This window comes from Amblyomma mixtum, chromosome 9, assembly GCF_055824585.1.
Source record: "Amblyomma mixtum isolate Tamu chromosome 9, ASM5582458v1, whole genome shotgun sequence".
NCBI classification, from domain to species: Eukaryota; Metazoa; Arthropoda; class Arachnida; order Ixodida; family Ixodidae; genus Amblyomma; species Amblyomma mixtum.
In genome coordinates this window covers 11563186-11585236 of record NC_143020.1, presented here as the reverse complement: position 1 = coordinate 11585236, position 22051 = coordinate 11563186, and the positions used below count along the sequence as shown (strand labels likewise).

General features: G+C 47.8%; 1 protein-coding gene across 1 annotated transcript in view; it reads right to left on the bottom strand.

The window, feature by feature from the left end:
* LOC149328310 (uncharacterized) overlaps nt 1-22051 on the bottom strand; it is a 66026-nt gene that overhangs the window by 2018 nt on the left and 41957 nt on the right. Inside the window, exon 2 of the mRNA XM_089558957.1 lies at nt 5972-6252. Within this exon, the coding sequence (XP_089415083.1) occupies nt 5972-6252 (281 nt within the window). The remainder of the gene's footprint in view (nt 1-5971; nt 6253-22051) is intronic.

The following is a 22051-nucleotide window of genomic DNA, read 5'->3' as shown; positions in this document are numbered from 1 at the left end:
ATGCTGCCGAATATAAGGATGCGCGGCACATCACTGCAATTCTCGATGATCAGACACACAAAATTCTAACAGATGGTTCCCTTCCTGTTCACAGTGCAGAGGAAGGGGATGAGATATCGTTGCTTTGGCTCTGGCTTCTGCGCAATCTAAGGTCCTCAGGGATTCCAAAAGCGCAGCCCCAAAATACTTCAAGGATGGAATTTCACTACCCGCATAAAATATTTTAGGGCACCGACACGCTCACGCTGACGCGTGAGCACCGGCACCGGCTCACGCTTCCGTACTTTGTAATGACGGCACACACGCTGCCGAGCTGGAGCTTTGATGGACTGAGCGCTTCGTGACGGAGATGATGATAGGCATCTGCATCTTACGGGGAATACTTACGGGGAAACGGAGAGTTGTTATAACACACTAAAGGACACAAAGAACTAAATATCCGGGAGCAGCGTGCAAGACTCTCTCCAAGGCAAAGGTGGCGCTTGGAAACCGCTCCAAAATAAGAAGTCTGTGATCCTGAGCTCGGACCTCATCCCTCAGCTAAGGAAAATTGACGAGGCCTTAGCTGCAGCAAAGCCATGCGGTGTCATCTGGAACCGAATAACGACGTATATTTCCAATAAAAGCTGTTCTGGTGTGCGTCTGTTCCCGTGGTGGAACGAATAGCCCGTCATATTGCTGGATAGCTCGCCATATTGCTGAAAACTGGGTAGTCGAATCAAGCTAGGCTCGTTTTTAGGGCGAAAGCCTTTCTTGGCTCATTAGTGGTATGGACGGAAATGGCAGACAGAGGCGGCCTGCAAAAGCGTCTGCACTAAGTGTAAGTCATAACTTGTGTGGTGACTTAAATAATAAGCAAATAAAATTGGGATCTATTTGGGAATCGCAACCGGGCCACCGCCGTGCCAGACGGGGATGCTACCACTCCGCCATGACACTTGGATGTTTGAAACTGATTAAAGGCGCGTCTGGTGAATGCACAGCTCTTAAAAGCGGATCCTCGAGATATGTACTGGGGCCTACACGAGTATTTGTGAGCATGGTAACTAGAGATGTCGCAATCAAGCAACCAGAAAATTTCCTCCGTTTCGGATGTACGGCGCTGGCCCAGAAAATGGCTCAAATAGCGGACCGCGCACAACTTTCACGTTTGAGCACATAAGGAGACTGAAGTGCACCCGATAATTTTTGTTTTGCGACTGCTTGCAGAGGACTTTACCGTGGACCTACAGAAAACACGCTGTAGTAGGGAACGTAATATCTCTCGCTTTAAAAAACCTAAACGAACGGGCGATGTGGTCACTTCTTTCGGCTATTCAGTTAGCAGGTGTTTTCCAGATATAATCTGGACACGCCTACTTAATACCGCAATTAGCGATTTAACCTGAATAGATGAATTTGAATGTTGCTTGAGTGATCAATCAGATTAGCCTGAGTGCAAAGTCGTCCTGTGTACGGAAATAAAAGGAAAGGTTCCATAGTTGTCAGTCCTTGCGGCTTTTTCAGCTTACGTTCCTAATGCGGTAGCATGAAAAGAATCATCGGGAAAAAAATGAGTCACTGGTCACGGAATTCCCATGATCGAAACTTATGTCATCAGACTTTCTTTTTATCATTGAACTATTAGGGATTTATTTCCCTGGGAGTCCACTTTTTCATTATTTGTTTTAAAGTAGTATGTAAGGTGAATGGCTGTCCTATGTTTGCCGAGTTATGAGTTGTAAAAATGCATACTGCAGTGGTGCAATTGTGCACTGTCAAGAGGGATTGTGATATTTGCTAGATTTGTCATTTTATTTCTTTTTGAACTATATCCTGTCGTACTGTAATGCCTAACGGCGCGGTAGGAACATGCATAAAAAAATAAATAACATATACTGTACATTTTAATGTATCATCATTGCTTTGTGTCGCCGCCTCTAGACGCTTTGGGGGAAACATCGGTCAGCTCCCAGGATGCCTGCAGATAGACTCGTATGGTTCGGCAAGCACATCCATTAAAGAATGGAACAAAATTCTATATAGCCACATCGACATTTACCGGGGGCATCGCATTGCAAACGTAATGGAAATAGGTGTCTTTGTGAGCTTTTTGGGGCCGAGAATTTTATTACTTCGATACCGTTTAACTGTTTTTCATGTGGGATGAGTGGTAGAGCCAGCGCGTAAAAACTACGTTGTTTTTTAATAAGCACGCAGTTGAGGTCCGGTCTATTTTTTTTTATTGGTTGTTTTTCTCATTCTCTGTGCGCATAATATTATGTTATGAATATGTACGCAAGCTACATCGGGCTCGACAGAGTGAAGTCGGGTCGCTGAAACAGATAGAAAAAAAAATAACGGGGCAACAGGACAACCTGCATCCTTGAATTGACATTCCTTCTCGCCACTATATTCAGCTATGTGCTTTTGCTAGTAAGCAGCTGACTGGGTTCGGTGATAAGAAAAGCAAATGGAGATGAACGATGACGGAACTAGGACCGGCATGTTGGCTAATGACCAAACTGGAAAGAACATGTGAACGTCTCTAGCTCGTACCACTCGCCAAAAGAAGTTCATACCAGTGAAAATAGAAGAAAAAGAAGCAAGAGACCTTAAGCCTGTCAGCGAAAGTAAACAAGACAGAAAAACGTATCAGAGCTGAATATGTTACATGTGACATTTCCCACAATGGCGCGAGATTTAGTTTCAAAATTATGCAATAGAAGGCGAATGCAATACCAGGCATCAACAAAAGATGGCGCTTGAAATGGGACTCACATAACGGAGTTCTCTTATCTTTCATCTGAGAGCACTGTTTCCGGACTTTTATCGGCTATATTTTCTTAGATCATTCGAAACGTCTTCACACTGAGAAATGCAGCAACACAATTAATTTTTTTTTCATATGATAGTACATTTTTGCCAAGGTTGGCGGCGTCTGCAAAGGTTTGTGTCAGGGACACGATAAGCAATTATAGTCTAATATCTCTATGCAGTTCTATGAACACGACGACTACCGCTTCACTTACGCCACGTTTTGAGGCTGTATTGAGAGATGTTATAAAAGATGTAAATACTTCGTTAGCGCTGTAGTTGAGAGTACTAAGGTTGTTTTAAATATACTATCGTTAGGATAACATATTATTAAAAACGCCTTTTCCGCGGCAACACTGACATTGGCATCGCCAGCGTGAAGTGTAAACACACCATGGTGCAACCCACGTTTTTGCTCTGCCTTTCTTTGACGATTTAAACCTTAAATTCTACCCAGAACTTCAGTTCTGCCCTCGGTACTCTCTTTATAGAAATATATCTCGAAATATATGTCAATATTATAATCGTCTCCGGCAGTAGATGACCACAGGGAATTGAGGAAATTGGTTAAATAAATATCCCCGCCCCGGCCTTTATTCCATCCCCCTGTGCGCTTGCCTGGTCCGGGTCTTTCTCATTTAAACATGATTAATATTGCCACCCAAGGGTACAGCAAGGCCCGAACACATTAGTTGTTATCTGTCTCTCAAACGATCTCAATTTCGCAGATAGTAGAAGCTGTCAAAGGCGTCAAATTGCACTACTCTGAAGGCGTCCAAAGAGACCCGGCTTCTTAGTTGAACGCATGCAAGGATAGAACGATTATTTATTTTGTCAGTCCAAAATACGCACAAAGTAGAGTTTATAAACTGTGCTATGTGGAGAAGTCTATCTGAGAGGACAATGGTAAAATGCGGTCATCGCGGTTCAGCAACAGTGCAAAAGTCAGAACATAATGTGACGAAGACGACGAAGCTGGCAGTGGCGCGAGGAAGGAGCCCTTGCGCTCGGCCAGCGGCAATTACATCATCTCTTGTTATTGTTATATTATGGTTGCTGTTATGTTATTGCTGTCTGTTTCCGTTCATCGCGGCTGATTCTTCGGCTGGCCGCAACATACAACATATGTGACTCAATGAGGTGCGGCAGATTATAGATTACTCTAAATAAAGCCGTAGTCGAATAATGTGAAGATAGATGAGCGGAAGGTACATAGCCCAAACCCATTTTAATGACATGTTTTCAATCAAACATGAGGAAAACTCTCATGATCTACTCTGGTAAGACTGCCATAATGAGCAATCGTCCGTTTCGCGCAAGGCATCAGTTCGCAACACCCTGATGGCTACATTCAATCAGAGCTCGTTGAGTAGCCTTAGTAAAAATTCTATTGCTATGATCGAGTTAGGCTTACTATCCCCGGATATTGCCCAAAATCTAGTAAACATAATTAGGCAGTATTCTGTTAATGAGGTTTACTATTACTTTACTGTAGAAAGTATGAAAAGGAGCCTACAAAGATAGAATGAAGAAATATTTGTGTTCCAATTAAAAGTGTTATGCCTATATTTGTGCTCTGTGTCGAAATCACGTGGCTCAAAATAAACTTGACATGTTATACAGCCTGGTAAAAAAAATCGAGAATATATAGTGAACCCGCTACATTATCCACAGTTTTTTGTACTTTCCTTGGAAATAATCCTAGAATCCACAAATAACTTCTTTATTGAGAATAGTTAAAAGGCGTGAATAGACGATGTACGGAGAGGCACGAACGGAGACAATTACGGCAGCAACGACAGCCGCTTCCGGGAAAAGCTGAACTAGTAGGATCTCTGAAGATGACGACAACTGGCAGAGGTTTGCACAAAATTGATGGGTTAAACATGGTGTATAGCAGAGATTAAGTCAGAAGAATGGCCTGAGGGGCGAGTTGGTGCATGATGAAATGAACGGCGGCGCAACAAGGACACTTAACAAGAGAGGACACTTAACCACATGCGCACACTTAACGTGTCCGCATGTGGTGTCCCCTCTCTTGTTGAGTGTCCTTGTTGCGCCGCCGTTCATTTCAGAGATTAAGTGTTTGCTAACGCAGTAGTCAGACGCCACTCCGTAATGAAGCGCAAGATAGGCAGGGAATTAATTATTCACTGACGAGCAGGTCAACGGCGACCGGACCGTTGCACACCGAGCCTGTGCGGCAGCTGTCTCTGTGCGGGCCCTGAACTAGAGGAAGGAAGTCCGGAGCAACCCACATTGCTCCCACCAATAAGCATTTTCAGAGCAACAATGAAGTTTCTTCTTCTCATTATTATTCAGAGTAATTATTATAAGTACTTTGAAAATGCGCTTAAGGTATAACGAGATTTTTCGCACTGCTTGATCAGTCCCATGTTAAGCCGATGCCTTTGCATTTCCCTCCATAAGTTCTCCCGTTTAGCGGCGCTTGTAAGCAAGTCATGTGTTGAGAAAAACTATGAAGCGAATTCGAACTTTTTTGAACACCATGTAGTCGATGAGCGCGAGGATAGGCAATACGTCATAGAGGGGCATAATATGCCAGTTGCCATGGGAGAGTAAAAAGTTTAAAGGCCTGAAAAACATAGGTTATTCTTTTTTCGATAGAGAAAGACAGCATCATTTTTCGATCAACACTTTACCAGTGGGCTGACATTCAGGTAATTTAGAGTAATACAAGAAAGGAGGCCGACAAACAGGGATACAAACGGTACAAACAAGTCAAATGGTTATTTTCATATGGAGACCCGGGGCCGTTTTCTATAAGCTGTTCATTTTCTATTGGCCACATTACGTCTATTTCTAGCCTCTCTCACTGGTCACTCAGATATACTCGCAGCTTTCAAGCTTCTGTGGGAAGCGAACCGTACATTCGGTGGTCGTTGACAGGTAATCACCATTGCTTGCACATCGCAGCCAAAGGCAGACAGCGGTCAGGTGTGGTCCCCTGCTGTTGACATAGCGCGGCGATGCACCTCACCATCTGCTGCATATTGGAGCATATTCAAGCCAATGACAGCAATATTGAGATCCGGTCGCCAACCACCCGATAGCCGGTTTGCTTCACAGAGAAGCTTGAGAGGACCATACCGCTGTGAAATGGACAATGCAAAATGGACAGCTTTAGAATAAGGCCCCAGTTACATCTCCTTACCGTGCTCACGGCGATGACGAAGGGGAAGTGCCGCACGTTCTCCTCGCAGACGGCATGCTCGGCGGTCACGTTGACGTCGGTCAGGCGCTGCGGTGACAGGGTGCCGTTGCACAGTGTGTACCCATTTGCGGACACGCTTGGCACCGAGACGATCTCGCTTACTATGGCGCCCACCCTGTCCACGGCGGCGAGCAGCACAGCGCGCGCCTCGTGGATTTCCTGGTCAGAGCAACGGTCGTTCCGCGATGTGGTACGCAGCGAGAGGCTGGACACCGAGGGAGCTGCGACGTTAAGCCAGTGTTGGAGCATATTTTAAGCCGTTCTTGGACGCGTTTCTAGGGTTGTTTTCGGTGTTACATCTATATTGAATGTGCTGGTGCCAAATTTAGCTGTCCCTATAATTCCTATAGATATTAAAAACACCATCAGGAAAAAAAGTGTGAGAAGAATATAGAAAGCTCAGAGCTCTTTTGGCAGTGTTCATGTTGAGTTATTTGCTTTCATACGCCGCATTTTGTACTGTCCTGAGTATTTTTCTTTAGGATAGAGCGGTTTACCTGGTGTGATGTAGGGTTGTTGACCGCCGGTCAAACAGCGATCTCCCAGAGCTGCAGTGGGCACCAAGAAAATATTGTCGGGGCATCTGAATGGGCTTTTGATCGATCTAGCCGCATTCACATCTTGAGCGATTTTTCTACAGCTTGGGCGCCATCCTCGGGTTTTGCATGCCTCACTCTGTCCGCACCCTACTCCTTCCACGGTTAACGATCTCCGGATGGTTCCGGTGGTAACCGTTCTCCGGCCACACTTTCCTCCGTTCCCTTCATGGCCTCCTCCTTCCACGGTAAGTTCACTTCCGGTTGTTCCCTCTTCATTAACTACACGGTTACGTTGACCACCGCTACTACTAGTAATAGAACATCGATGCGAGAACCAGAAAAGTGCTCTTAACAGCTTCCGCCGTGAAATGAGAGCGACGTCATTTATATATATGGGCCGTGAGACAGCCAACTACGCGCTCCTTTCGAAGCGGCATCGAACGTTTTCTCTCATATTACCCTACCAGATGGCTGGCCGATGCCGTTCGGGCTTAGTGGCATTTTTTTAAGGGAGCTCAACCCCTCGTGAATTGCCAGTTTTAGCGTAGGTTCATCCCTCGGCAGCATCATTTCCTGAAAGATTAAATACACTCTCTGTTCCTATAAGTCCATCGTCATCTGCTATTGTGCAATCGGCCGCCATATGTTTCGCCTCAGAGCTTTGAATTTTCTCTCATTCCTGTAAGCACAAGCGCAAGCGACGGAGGAACAACTCCGCCTTTAGCGGCGGGATGCGGAGCTTGGCAACCTCCCCCAGTGCAGCATGGGGTGAAGTCCGAGTGCCCGAAGTTAGTACCCCGACAGCCACACTAGGGGGTCAGTCTCCCACCTATCTCCGGGGCGCAGGGTCACTGTGCACCGCCGGAAACCCCTATCAACGCTAAGCGATTATCAGTAAATTCTCCTGAGGGACTCCATCCCTTTTGACGTCATTCTGCACGACGAATGCGCACAAACGGCGAGGTTAATCTCAATACTTCGTAAATCCCCTGAGTATCATATTTGGTCGAGGATTCCCCTGCTGCGCAACATTGCATGAACTCTTGGCGTTGAGCCACGCACGCTTAGCTTCGTGACATAGCTCTCGCCCTCGAGGTTTTTCAAGGCTCACAACGCGGAGGTGCCGGAGGCTGTCCACAGACCAGACAAGTAAGCTAGAGTTACGCAGGAAGCTTAAGCAACCAGCCGCGTTTTAAAGTCTGCGTCCACGCTTCACTCGAAACTTTTTGAACGACGCTGAAAAATCTGTGGCATTTCAATGCTTTCTATTCCACACTAGTAGTTTCACGACTCAGAGGGTCTTTCGCATTAGAGACACCCCACGGCAGGCCCTAGAATACGAAGGATCATAACATCCTTTGGCGGATGAGGCTTCGTACTGACCGGATTACAGATGCCTGGAAGCTCCCCTAGCCCTTATAGCACCTCTTGAGAAAATGCTTAATCCCATCTTTGTTCACATCTATTGAACAAAGGGTCCGTCATTCTAGGGACACCACAGGTCGGGTCTTAAAAGAGATCTGTGGCAATCTCTGGTCCACGAGGCTTCCGTTTGTATGGTTTGCAAGAGCTTGGAAGCTCCATATGTATCAGCAGCGCGAACACAACACAGGAAGAACAAGGAGAAGATAGTACCGAGCGCTGTACTATCTTTTCCTCCTTCTTTCTCTGTTGTGTTCGCGCTGCTGATACATATGGATCGCAACCAACTACCCCGGCAGGTGGTGTTATTGCAAGCTTCCCTGGTCATTTTGAACAGCTTCGGAAATTGTGGAGTCCTTGCTGTGTCCAGGGCCTTTTGGAGTAGAGAGTCCTTCTTAATAGGGAGACCCTACAAGGGCCCTGAAGCACACCTGAAGGAGTCTCCGCCCACGAAGCTTCCTACTGGTTGGACTAGAAGGGCCCGCTAGTTCCCTCAGCGATTTCGGAACTGTTCGGAACAAGTAGCGTCAAATTGATTGAAACTTTACAGCATCCAAGGTTTTCGAATCGCTTGATCTCACAGGGTGGCCAGCGACACAAACCGTTCGAACTGGTTACGGAAGTTGATACGACCCTGTGGTTCAGAGAACTAGAAAACACAGAGTCAATTCGAGGCTGCTTTCTTTCAGCTTAATCTACGCTAGCTTTCCACAAAAATGGAGGGTCTCCAGGAAAGAATTAAGGTTGTCTGAAATAGATGGTAGTGCCTGTGCACGGTCCGCACAGCAAAAGAAGACCGGAGGAAGATGCTTTCTTATCTGAGGCGAAAAAATTTGTGTAGATCACAGTAACAAGCCTCGTGAACTAAAGGTCGCTGATACTTCGAGTTAGTCTAAGTTTATTCATCTATTAGGCTTAGCATCCAACGTCTGCCTTCCGAAGGACATTATAGAAGATACATCGTACCGACGCAGACGCGATGAAAGACGTTTTGTTCAACATTGCACAGTGACGGCTCTTGTGCTATGTTCAGCATGAAGTCACTGAATGCGGAAAAGCAACACAACAGCACAACAACAGAAAAGCACAAAGATTTTCGGCAGGCCGGTTGATTGAAGGGCTCTAGGCTTAAGCCTGAGTGCTTCGTCAATGTGAGAAGTTTATTACATGGTCAAAGGCATTAAAATCTGAATCTTCGCTACAGGGGACACAGGCAACGAGCATTCCATCTGGGCTGTCAGACTGGTGTGCTGTTGACAGTCACAAAATAATGTCGAAATAAGTGCCCTTCAACGTTTGCCGCAGGTTGTATATCACGTCCATGCAGTGGTTTTGACAATGCAATGAGAACACAAGCTCATTGTCAAACTGCAAGAGCGAAACAGAATTGACCGCTGCAGCGGACCATACTGCCTGAAATGTGCAAAAAGGTGCGAAAAGAAGTTGCTCATGATGCATGTACTACCAGGGACACATGAAACGCGATCAAGAAAACGGAGGTGGGAACAAAAAGATAAACAAAAACACAAAAGTATTAACTCCTGGAGAGCAAACAAAAGCAAGGTTGATTAACATTTTCGGTAAATGATTCTTTTCACCCTGAAATGAGACTCCATTACTACCGTTACTGAAAACTAATAGGTTTGGAATATACGCTGTGTTATTTAAATTGCATTTTAAACATATTTTGTGTTAATGAATGCACTAAAAATATGTAGGAAATGCGTTCTTGAAATTTCATGGTAGGTATTCGAAATATATTCTTAAAATATGCCAATAATACCTCACTTAGAGCATACTTCCAGCACTTTTCAAATACGTGAAATAATATCTATCCAGTTTAAGCATCTTGTCAATATATTAAAAGTGCACTTTCTTAAATATCAAATTAATTCATCCGAAGTATTTTTGAATGCTAACAAATGGGCAGTATTTTCAAACGTATCTGCAGCACACTTCTAGCTGCCGTTGAACAGTCGAGGGCTCGAAATCACGTTTTGGGAAATTCCATTTGAGTGTTGTAAATGTATTTGAAGTGTACAGGCGCGGAAAAAAGTAAACGGAGGTCGCAACTGTCTTCGATTATTTTTCACGCGTCATCTTATTGAAATTTCCAGCAGTGGTGCGCGCATGCTGGTAGAGGAGGTTGCTGGACCTTCTTGTAGACAAACAATGCTTCTTTATTACCAATGGAGAAAGAGTAATTGCACTTGGAACGCAATAGCGTGCTCCGTTTACTTATGGCCGCGCCTTTACTTCCGTAAATAAGCAATAAATTCGTCCAAAGAATACTTAAATTTTAGCAAACTGGCAGTCCCCACATTAGCATATTTGCAGCCCACTTCAAGTTGCCGTTGAACAATCTAATGCTCGAAATCGAATTTCGGGAAATTTTGGTGTTAACAATGTATTTCAAGTATAGTTTAGCAAATACACAATTAATTCGTCAAACATATACTTAAATTCTAACAAATGGGTATTCCGCGTAAGCATATTTTCATTATAGTGATGGTTCAACAGCGCAAACACACACAGACCAAGAAGGAGACAAGACACACACAGCGCTGAACTTACAACTGATTTTTTATTAGGAAGAAGTATGTCATAATATACACACACGAAAACAACACACATGAAAAAACAGCGCACATGCGCAATGTCAACAATCTCATAGAAGTAAAAAAGGTAAAAACCGCTTTACAAGCACGTGTGTATCCACAGATCCACTATCCACTGTGTAGCATTTTCATTTCCCTTAGAGATAATGTTACAGATGGCGCGTGAGTGCGCCATCTGTAACATTATCTCTAAGGGAAATGAAAATGCTACCCAGTGGATAGTGGATCTGTGGATACACACGTGCTTGTAAAGCGGTTTTTACCTTTTTTACTTCTATGAGATTGTTGACATTGCGCATGTGCGCTGTTTTTTCATGTGTGTTGTTTTCGTGTGTGTATATTATGACATACTTCTTCCTAATAAAAAATCAGTTGTAAGTTCAGCGCTGTGTGTGTCTTGTCTCCTTCTTGGTCTGTGTGTGTTTGCGCTGTTGAACCATCACTATGAATCTACACCAACTAGCCCAATCTGCAGTTCTTCTACAGTTTATTTTCATTACACTGCAAGCTACTGTGGAACAACCTAGGCCTCGAAATGACGTTTCAGGGAACAGTGAAAACTCCCTTTCCTGCCGTCCTTTCGTTTACGGTAACTTCTAGCAGGAGGGCAATCACCGCTTATTTACACTACTTGCGGAGAACGTGATAGCATTATGCCGGCAAAGGCGCCTTGGGCATTTCCGGGCCCGAATATGCCAGCGAAAAAGAGCCTGACTGCAAAGCCGACCGGCTCTCTTAGACGCCCGTGTATCTGTTGGTTGATAGTTCAACTATCAACAAATACACATTCGTGCCAGAACGAATACACATTCGTGCCAGAACCACATTACACACGAATACACCACGAATACACATTCGTGCCAGAACGAATACACATTCGTGCCAGAACCGAATTGCTCGTTGAAACTTGAAGCAAGTTTCAACGAGCAATTCGGTTCTAGATCGACCCCAGATTCGAACGCGACCTGTCGGGCACTTCTGAGATGGGTTGCGGGCCCACAGACTCTGCCCAAAAAAAGCCTCATCGGGCAAGATAGTGTTCCGCTCTCGATGGGTATATATACTGTATGTAAGGGATCGGTAGCGTTCGCGGGGGCACTCAAAGCGGAGCGTCTCCTTTCTTGGAACGCGGCCGCTCGCGAACGCGCCGGGAAGTACGGGTGTCCACCCGCCCCGCAGAACCGATTCGCGCACGTTCTGGCACGAATGTGTATTTGTGTTTGTTTTTATGTTTATTTAGTGGTAGAGAGGGTGGTTTTACCTTGTTGAAGCCGGAGGGCTGGCCATGCCCTTGAAGAACCAATCATGTTGAGAGCACAACATGATTGGAAGCCACGAAATGTGGGCCGGGCCTTTAGGGCTTTAAAACCGGGCCCCGGAGCTGGAAGCGGGGTTCTGCGCTAAGGTGAGATGCAACGCATCTTCGGCAACGGCGAGTAGGGGCCTCCCCTAGTATTAGCCAGATCCACCTTTTTGTTGTTTGGTTTGTCCTTTTTGCTGCTTAATGTGTCTAGTGCCTTAACTTGTATCTATTGTAAATACTGTACATAAAATTTGAAGTGTTCGCCTTACCCCTGCGTCTCAACTGAACACAAGACCGTCTCTGACGGGCACTCCTGGTGCGAAGAGCTTCAGTCTTCGAGTTGAAACCATCCCGTCTCTGGCGGGGCACCGCTGGTGCAATAAGGAAGACGAAAGAACCTGTGAAACTTTACTGGCGCAGTCGACAGGATCCTGCGGCCATCGGAAGACGGCGCAGGAAGAAGATTGAACGCAGGGAGAAAGGCGACGGTCAGGCAACAGCAGCGTTCGAGAAAGGACCTGCGGAGAGACGGCGGCAAGGATGCAAGGACCACGGCACAGTAGTCCAGCGACGCGGGACTGCATACGGTACTGAAAAGCAGCGCGTCGATAACTTGACGGTCACCGGCGGCGGACCAGCGGCGTGCGACAGCTCATCGCAGCGTCCGGGGAAAGTGGCGGTGGACTCCGACGCCAAGGAGCGGGCAATGCGGATCGACGCATCGAAACCGTGAGTTTCCTTGGTCGCATTGTTCACGTCCCTGTGTTCGAGCCGGTAGGACAGTTGAGGAGTACAGACGGCGGTATGGAGGGCTATCCATGCCGGCCCTCACTCGATGTGAGGTACCAGGTTGAGTTAGCGAAGGCGCGCTTAGCGGACCTTCAGGCTCAACTCGCGAAAGTGAATAGCGGAAAGGCGCTGCTTCGTGAGGAAGAACCTCAGGAGGTTAAGTATTTCTTGAAGGTAATCGAAGCCAGACGCCAGCAGGTAGAGCTCGAGATTTCTAAGATCAAGGAGTCTAGGAGAGCTAGCCAACTAGCCAGGGAGAACTGCTCCGAGTCCCGAGCAGAGAGGTCGCCAGTGCTGGAAGGCAAAGGCATATGCCTGTCAAGCACAGGAAAAGAAAACAGCCAGAGAGAAGAAAAAAGAGAGCCAGCTTTCCGCGAAACTGGAATCTCTCGTGAAGAAAGTATCCTGACGGAACGCAGCGTCGCGGTGTTAGAGGCGGTGAACGCGCACTCCGACGATCCAGCTGCGCAAGTTAGCTCTACCCCAAATGACACCAGGGACGCGGACGCGAGTTCAGGATTGTTGGAAATCACTCTAATTCCAAAAACGCGGCCTCAAGCGGGCTGCGAATAAGAGCAGTCGGTTCAGCGTGAAACGACCAGCGACGACAGACGTCAGACTGGCGAGCTAGGGATAAGAGGAGGTCAAACGTTGCCGCAACGGCACACTGTGCCAGGCATGTGGCATGAAGTGCCACGTAGCACTATTGATGGCAAAGTCCTTTCATTTGAGGACAGGGAAATTCGTGGTGACTTGCCACAAGGCAAATTAGGATTAAGTGGCTGCGAAAGAGCGCAGGTAGCCTCGGAGTTATATGATGCCACGAAATCGGCAAGCGCCTATAATGCAGGGAGCGGAAATTTCATTGCATGCCCGTGCAGGAACGGGGCAAATAGCTCCAAGCGAGGCGAAGCAACAGGAGGCAGGGGCGTGGCTTTCAAATTGAAAGTCGGTTCGAGGAACAGTACGCTCCGGGCTGCGGTATGCCAAATTAGATGTAGCAAAGCCGGCCGCACTGTTATAGTTAGACTGGACAAGGCTAATGTTCCTTACGCAGTACGCTGTTCGTACTGGTGCGCCGGAGAGAGCGTTCCCTTAGGGGCGTCGCATTGTCAAAGATTTGGACTTATCGAGGATCAGGACGTTGTTTTCGATCCTGGAGGGCAGCATTTTTGAATTCTTGCCCCGCTGTGGCACCAGCCTAATGAGCCGAGTGGCAGTTAGGCTTTAATTGTGTTGAGACGCGTAGTGGCTCGAACGCACACAAGGACGCTCGGTGCGACTAAGGAGGCTCACGTGGCCACTTACAGACGTCGTGCGAGTGCTACTGAACGCTCTAGTTGCGAGTGTCGGTGTGTGTGTCGAGCAGGACGCGGGTGTGCATGCTGCTGAACTGGGTGCAACGCACCAACTTGGACGCTGTGTTACGGCGCACGGCAGGCATGCCACTGTGTGTATTTAAGTGTGCATTTTGCGTAATGTTGTGTTGGTGCCCGTGTGCATTTTGTTGTTTTTGGTTTTGTTGGTACAACTGGTCGCAGCGCGACAGCTTGCACTTCGGTGAATGCGCTGGTTTTACAGGTGTGAAACGCGCATTTGAATGTGTACGTTTTGTTTATGTTAGGTCACCCGAAGAGTAGTTTCGTGTCAGACACCCATCCCTTTTGATTGTAGTTCTAAAAGTGGCATTTGAGCCCTTTGTAGAATCTTGGGAAGGGCGTGTAAGGGATCGGTAGCGTTCGCGGGGGCACTCAAAGCGGAGCGTCTCCTTTCTCGGAACGCGGGCGCTCGCGAACGCGCCGGGAAGTACGGGTGTCCACCCGCCCCGCAGAACCGATTCGCGCACGTTCTGGCACGAATGTGTATTTGTGTTTGTTTTTATGTTTATTTAGTGGTAGAGAGGGTGGTTTTACCTTGTTGAAGCCGGAGGGCTGGCCATGCCCTTGAAGAACCAATCATGTTGAGAGCACAACATGATTGGAAGCCACGAAATGTGGGCCGGGCCTTTAGGGCTTTAAAACCAGGCCCCGGAGCTGGAAGCGGGGTTCTGCGCTAAGGTGAGATGCAACGCATCTTCGGCAACGCCGAGTAGGGGCCTCCCCTAGTATTAGCCAGATCCACCTTTTTGTTGTTTGGTTTGTCCTTTTTGCTGCTTAATGTGTCTAGTGCCTTAACTTGTATCTATTGTAAATACTGTACATAAAATTTGAAGTGTTCGCCTTACCCCTGCGTCTCAACTGAACACAAGACCGTCTCTGACGGGCACCCCTGGTGCGAAGAGCTTCAGTCTTCGAGTTGAAACCAACCCGTCTCTGGCGGGGCACCGCTGGTGCAATAAGGAAGACGAAAGAACCTCTGAAACTTTACTCTGTATATAAGGCAAGCCAAGCATGGTACGTGTCGGTGCACTCGTTTGCTGCGGCACTTTCGTCCTGACTAGCTGTGTGTAGGTATCTTTGCCGTTCCCGTTCCGTCATATGACTTCATAATCCCCCACACCTCTGGATTGATGATAACTAAGCGTGTACATTTTGTTGTGGAGTTGAAGCATTATATCGTCTCCTTCTTTGCCGTGCCCGTTCCGTCATATGACTTCATAATCCCCTACACCTCTGGATTGATGATAACTACGCGCGTACAATTTGTTCTGGACTAGAAGCATTATCTCGTCTCCTTCTGTGAAGCCGACCAGAGTACTTTTCATAAGCTGAAGTGAATATACTCTTAATGTATTAAATGTGTTTTTAGTCCATGTTATTTGGTTTGGTTTGGTTTATGGGGTTTAACGTCCCAAAGAGACTGAGGCGATGAGAGACGCCGTAGTGAAGGGCTCCTGAAATTTCGCACATCTGGGGTTCTTTAACGTGCACTCAAATCGCACAGTATACGGGCCTCAGGAATTTCGCCTCCATAGAAATTCAACCACGACGGCCGGGATCGAACACGCGTCTTTCGGGTCAGCAGTCGAGCACCATAACCACTGAGGCACCGCGGCGGTGTTTTAAGTCCATTTCAAATGTACTTAATGTCTATTTTTAGTATACTTTTAATGCATTATAAATATGCTAAGCGGGGAAAAAATGTACTTTTCACGTATTTTTAAGAACGTTCAAAATATTATTCCTAGTATACTTAGAAAGCATTCTTATTGGAGTTTAAGCATAGGGAAAAAAATGCGAAATATTTATGGAATTAATACAATATGTTTGAAATGCATTTTTAGCACACCCACTTTTTTCTATGCAATATTAGTTCATATTCCTGTTCATATTTAAATAGTATATACCCTTGAAATATCCTGAAATCGCACATGCGCGGTCCTTCGGGTAGTGCCTGTCTGTAAATCTTCAACATAGAAATTAATTCTCGTCTTTCGATTGCATTCCTTTATCTCGTTGATTCTCCTTGTTAGCATGCCAGCTTCTGTCACACAGGAGAATACGAGCGCGACTTTTCTTTCCAGTGACACTGTGACTCACTGACTCACTTTTGCAGTTTAAGCACTGCTTCACAAAAAACTCTCGCGATGTGCTTCCATGACTGGAGTTGAGAGGCTAAAAGCTTAGCTCGTTCACCGCAGACCTTTGTGAAAGGTTTGTTCTTGTGCCCCATGCGTACTTGTAGATTCCTGAGCGTATATCTTGCTTGCTATTAACGATTGAGTTGCAATAGGTCGAAATAAGCACTCACCAAAGCACAGCAATATGACGTTAGAATTGGTTCCCTGGCGTGCGGTTAAGTTGGAACTGGTGGAAAAATACAAACGCCCTTGTTGTCCAGTATTTTCAGTGCCCTGATTACAGGTATATATTATACCAGAATAGCCCTTTTACAGCTGAGCTTTACATACTGCTTTGAATGAGAATAGATATTTTATTTTCTTCTAGAATATTTTTCATTAGTTTTTGTTTGACGTAAACATGAATATTGTCGCGCAGTAAGAAGCCTTGAGGGCGGATCAGGCACGAAACCCGGAGACTCAAGCACCGCAGCGGTGAACAAGAACGGCCGAGGAGAGAGAGCAGGAGCCGCACACTTCTTCGTCCTCCGCAATCTTCGTTGCCATCTTTTGCGCTAATGGTATCTGCCCTACCCCCCCCCCCCCCCCCATACACACACACCCCTTTTCGGGAAGCATCGACCCACGCGACACACGCGACAAAAAGGTCAGTACGTCCTAGCCTGGTAAGTATTGAGGTGGACCACGTGAATCACCTCGCAGCACTTGCGTCGTTGGGGTTCGGGCGTCTCGTTAGAGACAACCTCGTATTTGAGCTCGCCAACAGGACGAAGGACTCTATAAGCACCGATATAACGGCGCAGGAGTTTTTCGTTCAGTCCACGGCGTCGTAGCGCGTCAGGTAGTCAGTAGCTACTATGATTACTGCTTCCAGAGCTGTATGTAAGGAACGGTCAAAGCAAGTCCATACCAATTTGTTGAAATAAACTGGGCGGGGGTTGAATGGGCTTGAGAAAACCAGCAAACTTGAGGGGATGAACCTTGCGTCGCTGGCAGTCCCGGCAAGTTGTTACATAATGCATCAGGCGGCGGATAAAACAGGCCAGAAGTACCTTTAAGTAATTCTGGCGAGGGTTCGAGTTGCACCGAGGTGGCCGGAAGAGGGTTCGTCGTGGCAGGCGTACAAAATATCGCCGCGTAGGCTTTCTGGCACAAGTGATTACTGACGACTTTTCAGGGTAAAATTCTTCTTGATAAGAAGGCCGTCGCGGAGTCAGAGAAAAGAAAAAGCGCGGCTTAAGGCCTTAGGAAGCGTGACGCGTGTACCTTCAATGACGTCGAGTACAGCTCGGCTATCCGTGTTAGTGCGCTTTTGGTCAGCGAAGTCAGTTGGGCTGAGGGCATTCACAAAGGCGTCCTCGTAAGCATGGGCCGCCGGAGCTGGGTGAACGGGAGCACAGGAAAGGCAGTCGACGTCTAAATGTTTATGGCCGGACTTGCACGTTACAGTAATATCATATTCCTTAAGGCGTAGGCTACATCATGCGCCTGAAGGTGATTTTGGTATTCCTAAAAGCCTGCTCCTGCGGGGTGCTCCAGGTGAACGGCACATCAGCCTTGGTCAAGCAAGTAATGGGTGCGGCAATTTTCGAGAAGTTTTTGACGAACCGGCGGTTATATGCGCATAAGCCTAGGAAGCGGTGAATTTCTTTCAGGTCACGTGGTGCCAGGAAATTCCCAATGGCAACCGATTTCTCTGGATCCGGAAGGACACCATCTCGGTTGACTACGTGGCCTAAGAATTTCAGGTCCTCGTAAGCATAACGACATTTCTCGACTCTAAGTGCAATGCCACAAAACTTTATAGCCTGCAGTACCGCGGCGAGGCGAGGAAGGTGCTTCATGAAATTTGGGGTGTAGACAATCACGTCGTCCAGGTGCCCACGACAGGTGTGCCACTTCACATCGGCGAGAACTGTGTCCATGAGTCTTTGAAAAGTGGCTGGTGCGGAGCGAAAACCGAAAAGCATGACCTGGAACTCGTGTAATCCGTTTAGTTTGATGAAAGCCGTCTTCTCACGGTCCCTCTTGTCCACCTAGATTTGCCAGTACCCCGACTTCATCTTTATAGAAGGGAAATATTTGGCATCGCAGAGGTCATCCAATGCATCGTCGATTCTTGGCAGACGGTAAACATGTTTTCTCAGGGACGGTAGTCGACGCAAAATCGCAATGGCCACGTTTTCTGTTTACAAGGACCACAGGGGCTGCCCACGGGCTCCGAGATGGGCGGCTGACGTCGGTATTCAGCGTTTCCTCAACTTGAGCCTTGATAGCGGTCTGTTCGACTTAGGAGAAAAGTTAAAGGGTGACTGAGGAAGGGGACGGACAGTGTCATCTGTAATAATGCGATGCTTTACAAGATGTCTGTGTCCGACGCGTGCCGACGACGGAAAGGAGCTACGGTAGCGGTTGAGCAGGGTCCGGAGTTGTTCTTGACGGTGGTGAGGCAGGTCCGGATACACGTCGTAGTTCAGCTAGTTACAGTCGGCGAATGTGCACTGAATGTGATGGCTTCAAGGTAGGCTACAGTGGTCCCCTTATTCAGCTGCCGGTGTTCATTGTTGAAGTTAGTAAGCAAGATATCAACTTCCCATCGGTGAGGAGAATAACTGCCCGGGTAACAGCAATGCCTCTTTCCAGAAGCAACACCTGCTTGCTCTCGACGACACCTTTTGTTCCTTGCAGTGTCACTGTACCGACGGTCACCATGACACTAGAACGTGGCGGCACGCTCAAGTGCTCGTCGAGAATTTGTAGGGCGGCTGGTAGTGTGCTATTGGTTCGGAGGGCATTCTCAATGAAAACTTGACAGACTTCGCCTGCAGGTAGATGACTGCGCCGTGTTCCGTTAAGAAGTCCGTACCGAGGATGATATCACGGGAGCACTGGGGTAGCACGACGAACGTTGCCAGGAAGGCTTCCCCTCGCAATGTTACTCGCGACCTGCACATTCCCGTGAGCTCAATCAAATGCCCTCCGGCTGTACGTATCTGCGGGCCGTTCCAACTGGTGGTCACCTTCTTGAGCACCGCGGCAAATTGGGAACTAAGCATGGAATAGTCGGCGCTAGTATCTACAAGGGCGTTAACGTCGGTTGCATCGACTGAAATGTGTAGGTCCACTGTGGGTGGTGTCGTGCCTCGACAATGTCGAGGTGTTCAGTCGCGGCTTTGGTGTGTTGAAGGGTGGCCACTGCGTTGGCGATTGGCGTCGGGGTGACGGCGAGGATCGTCGAGTCGTCGTGGTGACTAGTCGACCGGTTGCTGAGGCTCTGGAGCTCCGTGTGGCGCGGCAGGAGCGGAGAAATGTCTTGCGGCGTTGGAGGATCTGAGTTTGCGTCGTAAAACAGCCGATCCTCCAGAAGCTGCGTCGTCTAATTTCACCTATGAGGACTTGGGGATTTATTCCGCTGCCCAGGAGAACTGTATCGGCGAAGCGACGAGGATCGGGAAAAGCGGTTTGGGCCGGGATCGGACTGCGCAATGAAACCCACGATCTCCCGCGGCCTATGACCAGGCAGCGGACGGCGTGCATCGAAAGTGTATCCTCGGAGACCCAATTCTTCGAACGGGCAGCGGCGACAGATGTGCCCAGCTTCGCCGCAATGGTAGCACAACGGCCGGCGGCATGCGGTTCACCAGACGTGATTCCGTCGAAGACCTGAAGGCTGCACTACGTTCGGCCTGGAAGGTGAAACGCGAACGCCTGGTGGTGGTGGCTTGTAGCATGGTGTTGGCGGTGGTACGTAACGGTTTGCAACGGCGCCATAACTTAATGTCTTTAGACTTTTCCTCACCAGCCGCTTGCTGGCGCCCCCTACGTTAGGGAGCCTGAAGGGGATTGTTAAGGCACGGCTGGGAGGAGAGAGGACGATGTGTGTGTGTGTGTGTGTTTCGGGGGAAGGCGGCTCGTCAACGTACGTTCTTAACGGACGTTCCTGTGAGTATTGTGCGACAACCGCGCGTTTTCTCTCTACCACGTTAAATCTGCGAAAGTCAGTAAAACCTTTCTATATTTTTTTAAGTGTTAGGATCTGTGTGTGTCAAAAGTGTTAACATCTCAGAAGTAAGATACCCGAACGCTGGATTTGAGGCCTAGCGAACTGAGCGGCACAGCTGTGAGACGCGAACGACGCCATTAACAAAGACGAAATTCCGACCGGGGGAGTCTCAGCTGATGGCGACAACGAGAGTGGTGCGACTGGCGCTGATGTGCGTGATCCTCTTTCGCCAATCAGTGTCGACCAGGGTGATGGTATTTCTGTGCGCGAACTATTGAGTGTTTTCCTGGAAAAGAACCGTATCGTGACGACTCTATTGGAACGCTTGACTCGGACAGCGACATCGCAGCCCCTGTCAGCAGGGACGCCGGGTGGCATCGCTGCATTCCAGGTAAGTCCCGATCTCAGTAACAACATAACGACCTTTGACGGCTTGTAGGGGACGCCCGGTACGTGTAAGCTGCACCCAGCGCCCTCCAACAGATGTCACGTAGTAAGTAGCCTTGCGGGAGGATCAGGAGAGAAGCCCGAAGACTCAAACACCGCAGCGGTCAGCAAGATGATGATGATGATGTCCTCAGGCTTAATGGGACATGCCCAAGGCGGGGGATTGGCCAGGCTGCATAGCGGATACAAACGCACACAGCCGTGGAGAGAGCCCGTGCCGCACACTTCTTCCTCCGCAATCTTCGCTGCCGTCTTTTGCGCTGGTGGCAATATATTTTAACTTCCTCTCGCTTTAAACACTGAAATTGCACTGCTAGAAGTCTAGCGTTAGCGAAAGGAGGAAATTAAGCTTAAGCCACAATGCTACTTCGCATGTGATTGTCTTCTAAAAATAGTTTCAGCAGTATTATTTCAAGATTGGATGTAGCGCTATTAGGAAGAGCAGAGAAAGAGTACGACACAACAAAGAAGATTGTGTTGTCCTCTCTCTGTGTTCTTCCACACGCACGGAGCGCGGAGCTGTCGTCGGTGCTATGGATGGACTCGAATAGTGAATGCACACGGCAGACACGACAACGCGCTAGCTTTGAACAAAATTTTGTGCTGGAAGAACACCTTAGAAGCTAGACTAAGTTATGGGCGCTTGAGGGACCAGCCACATAACCAGATCATGTGGCTCGGGTACAGTTTCACATTGTTAGCAATACTTCTGTGTAGGCTCACTGATCTTTCTAATGCTGGCTGCTCATTACATAGGCTTGCATTATTGCTTCTCGAAGTTCAGGCACGCTTTCATCTTAGCTGAATCCGGAGGAAGAAGGAATGGGGAACATAAAGCTTCCGTTGGGACAATGCATTCCGGCTGCACATTTCCCTAAGCAAAACAGTACCATCCACTGTGTTGCCGAGTGCTACAAAGCAAAGCCTTGTTCCTATCACCCTATCAGTGCTCAGCACAGACACTATACGCTGTGGCTGCGGAAGCCGAAGGAAGTGAACGCAGGATCAACATCAGCGGGCTTTCACATTGAGAAGCTGGCAAACTAACAGAACTGGAAGTCTAGTGGAGCCTAATCACTGAACACGGAGTATACAATGTGGTCATCATCTTCAGCGCCATCATCCCCAACGTAACAACGTGAAACGCAGGAAAAGGGTCCAATGACCTCTAGTTCTCTCTCCAGCGCCACAAGCTCTCTCTCTATCCCCACAAATTTCCTTTGCTGAATCACCATACGCATACATCCCCACCCCATCCTTGCATTTGCCTACATTTGGGATCCAACACGTTGCTTTATGAGGTCATCGATTATGTTCCCTTCGCAATACATGCACGGCCCATGTTCATTTCTGCTTCTTGATCTGGATTATGTTATCAT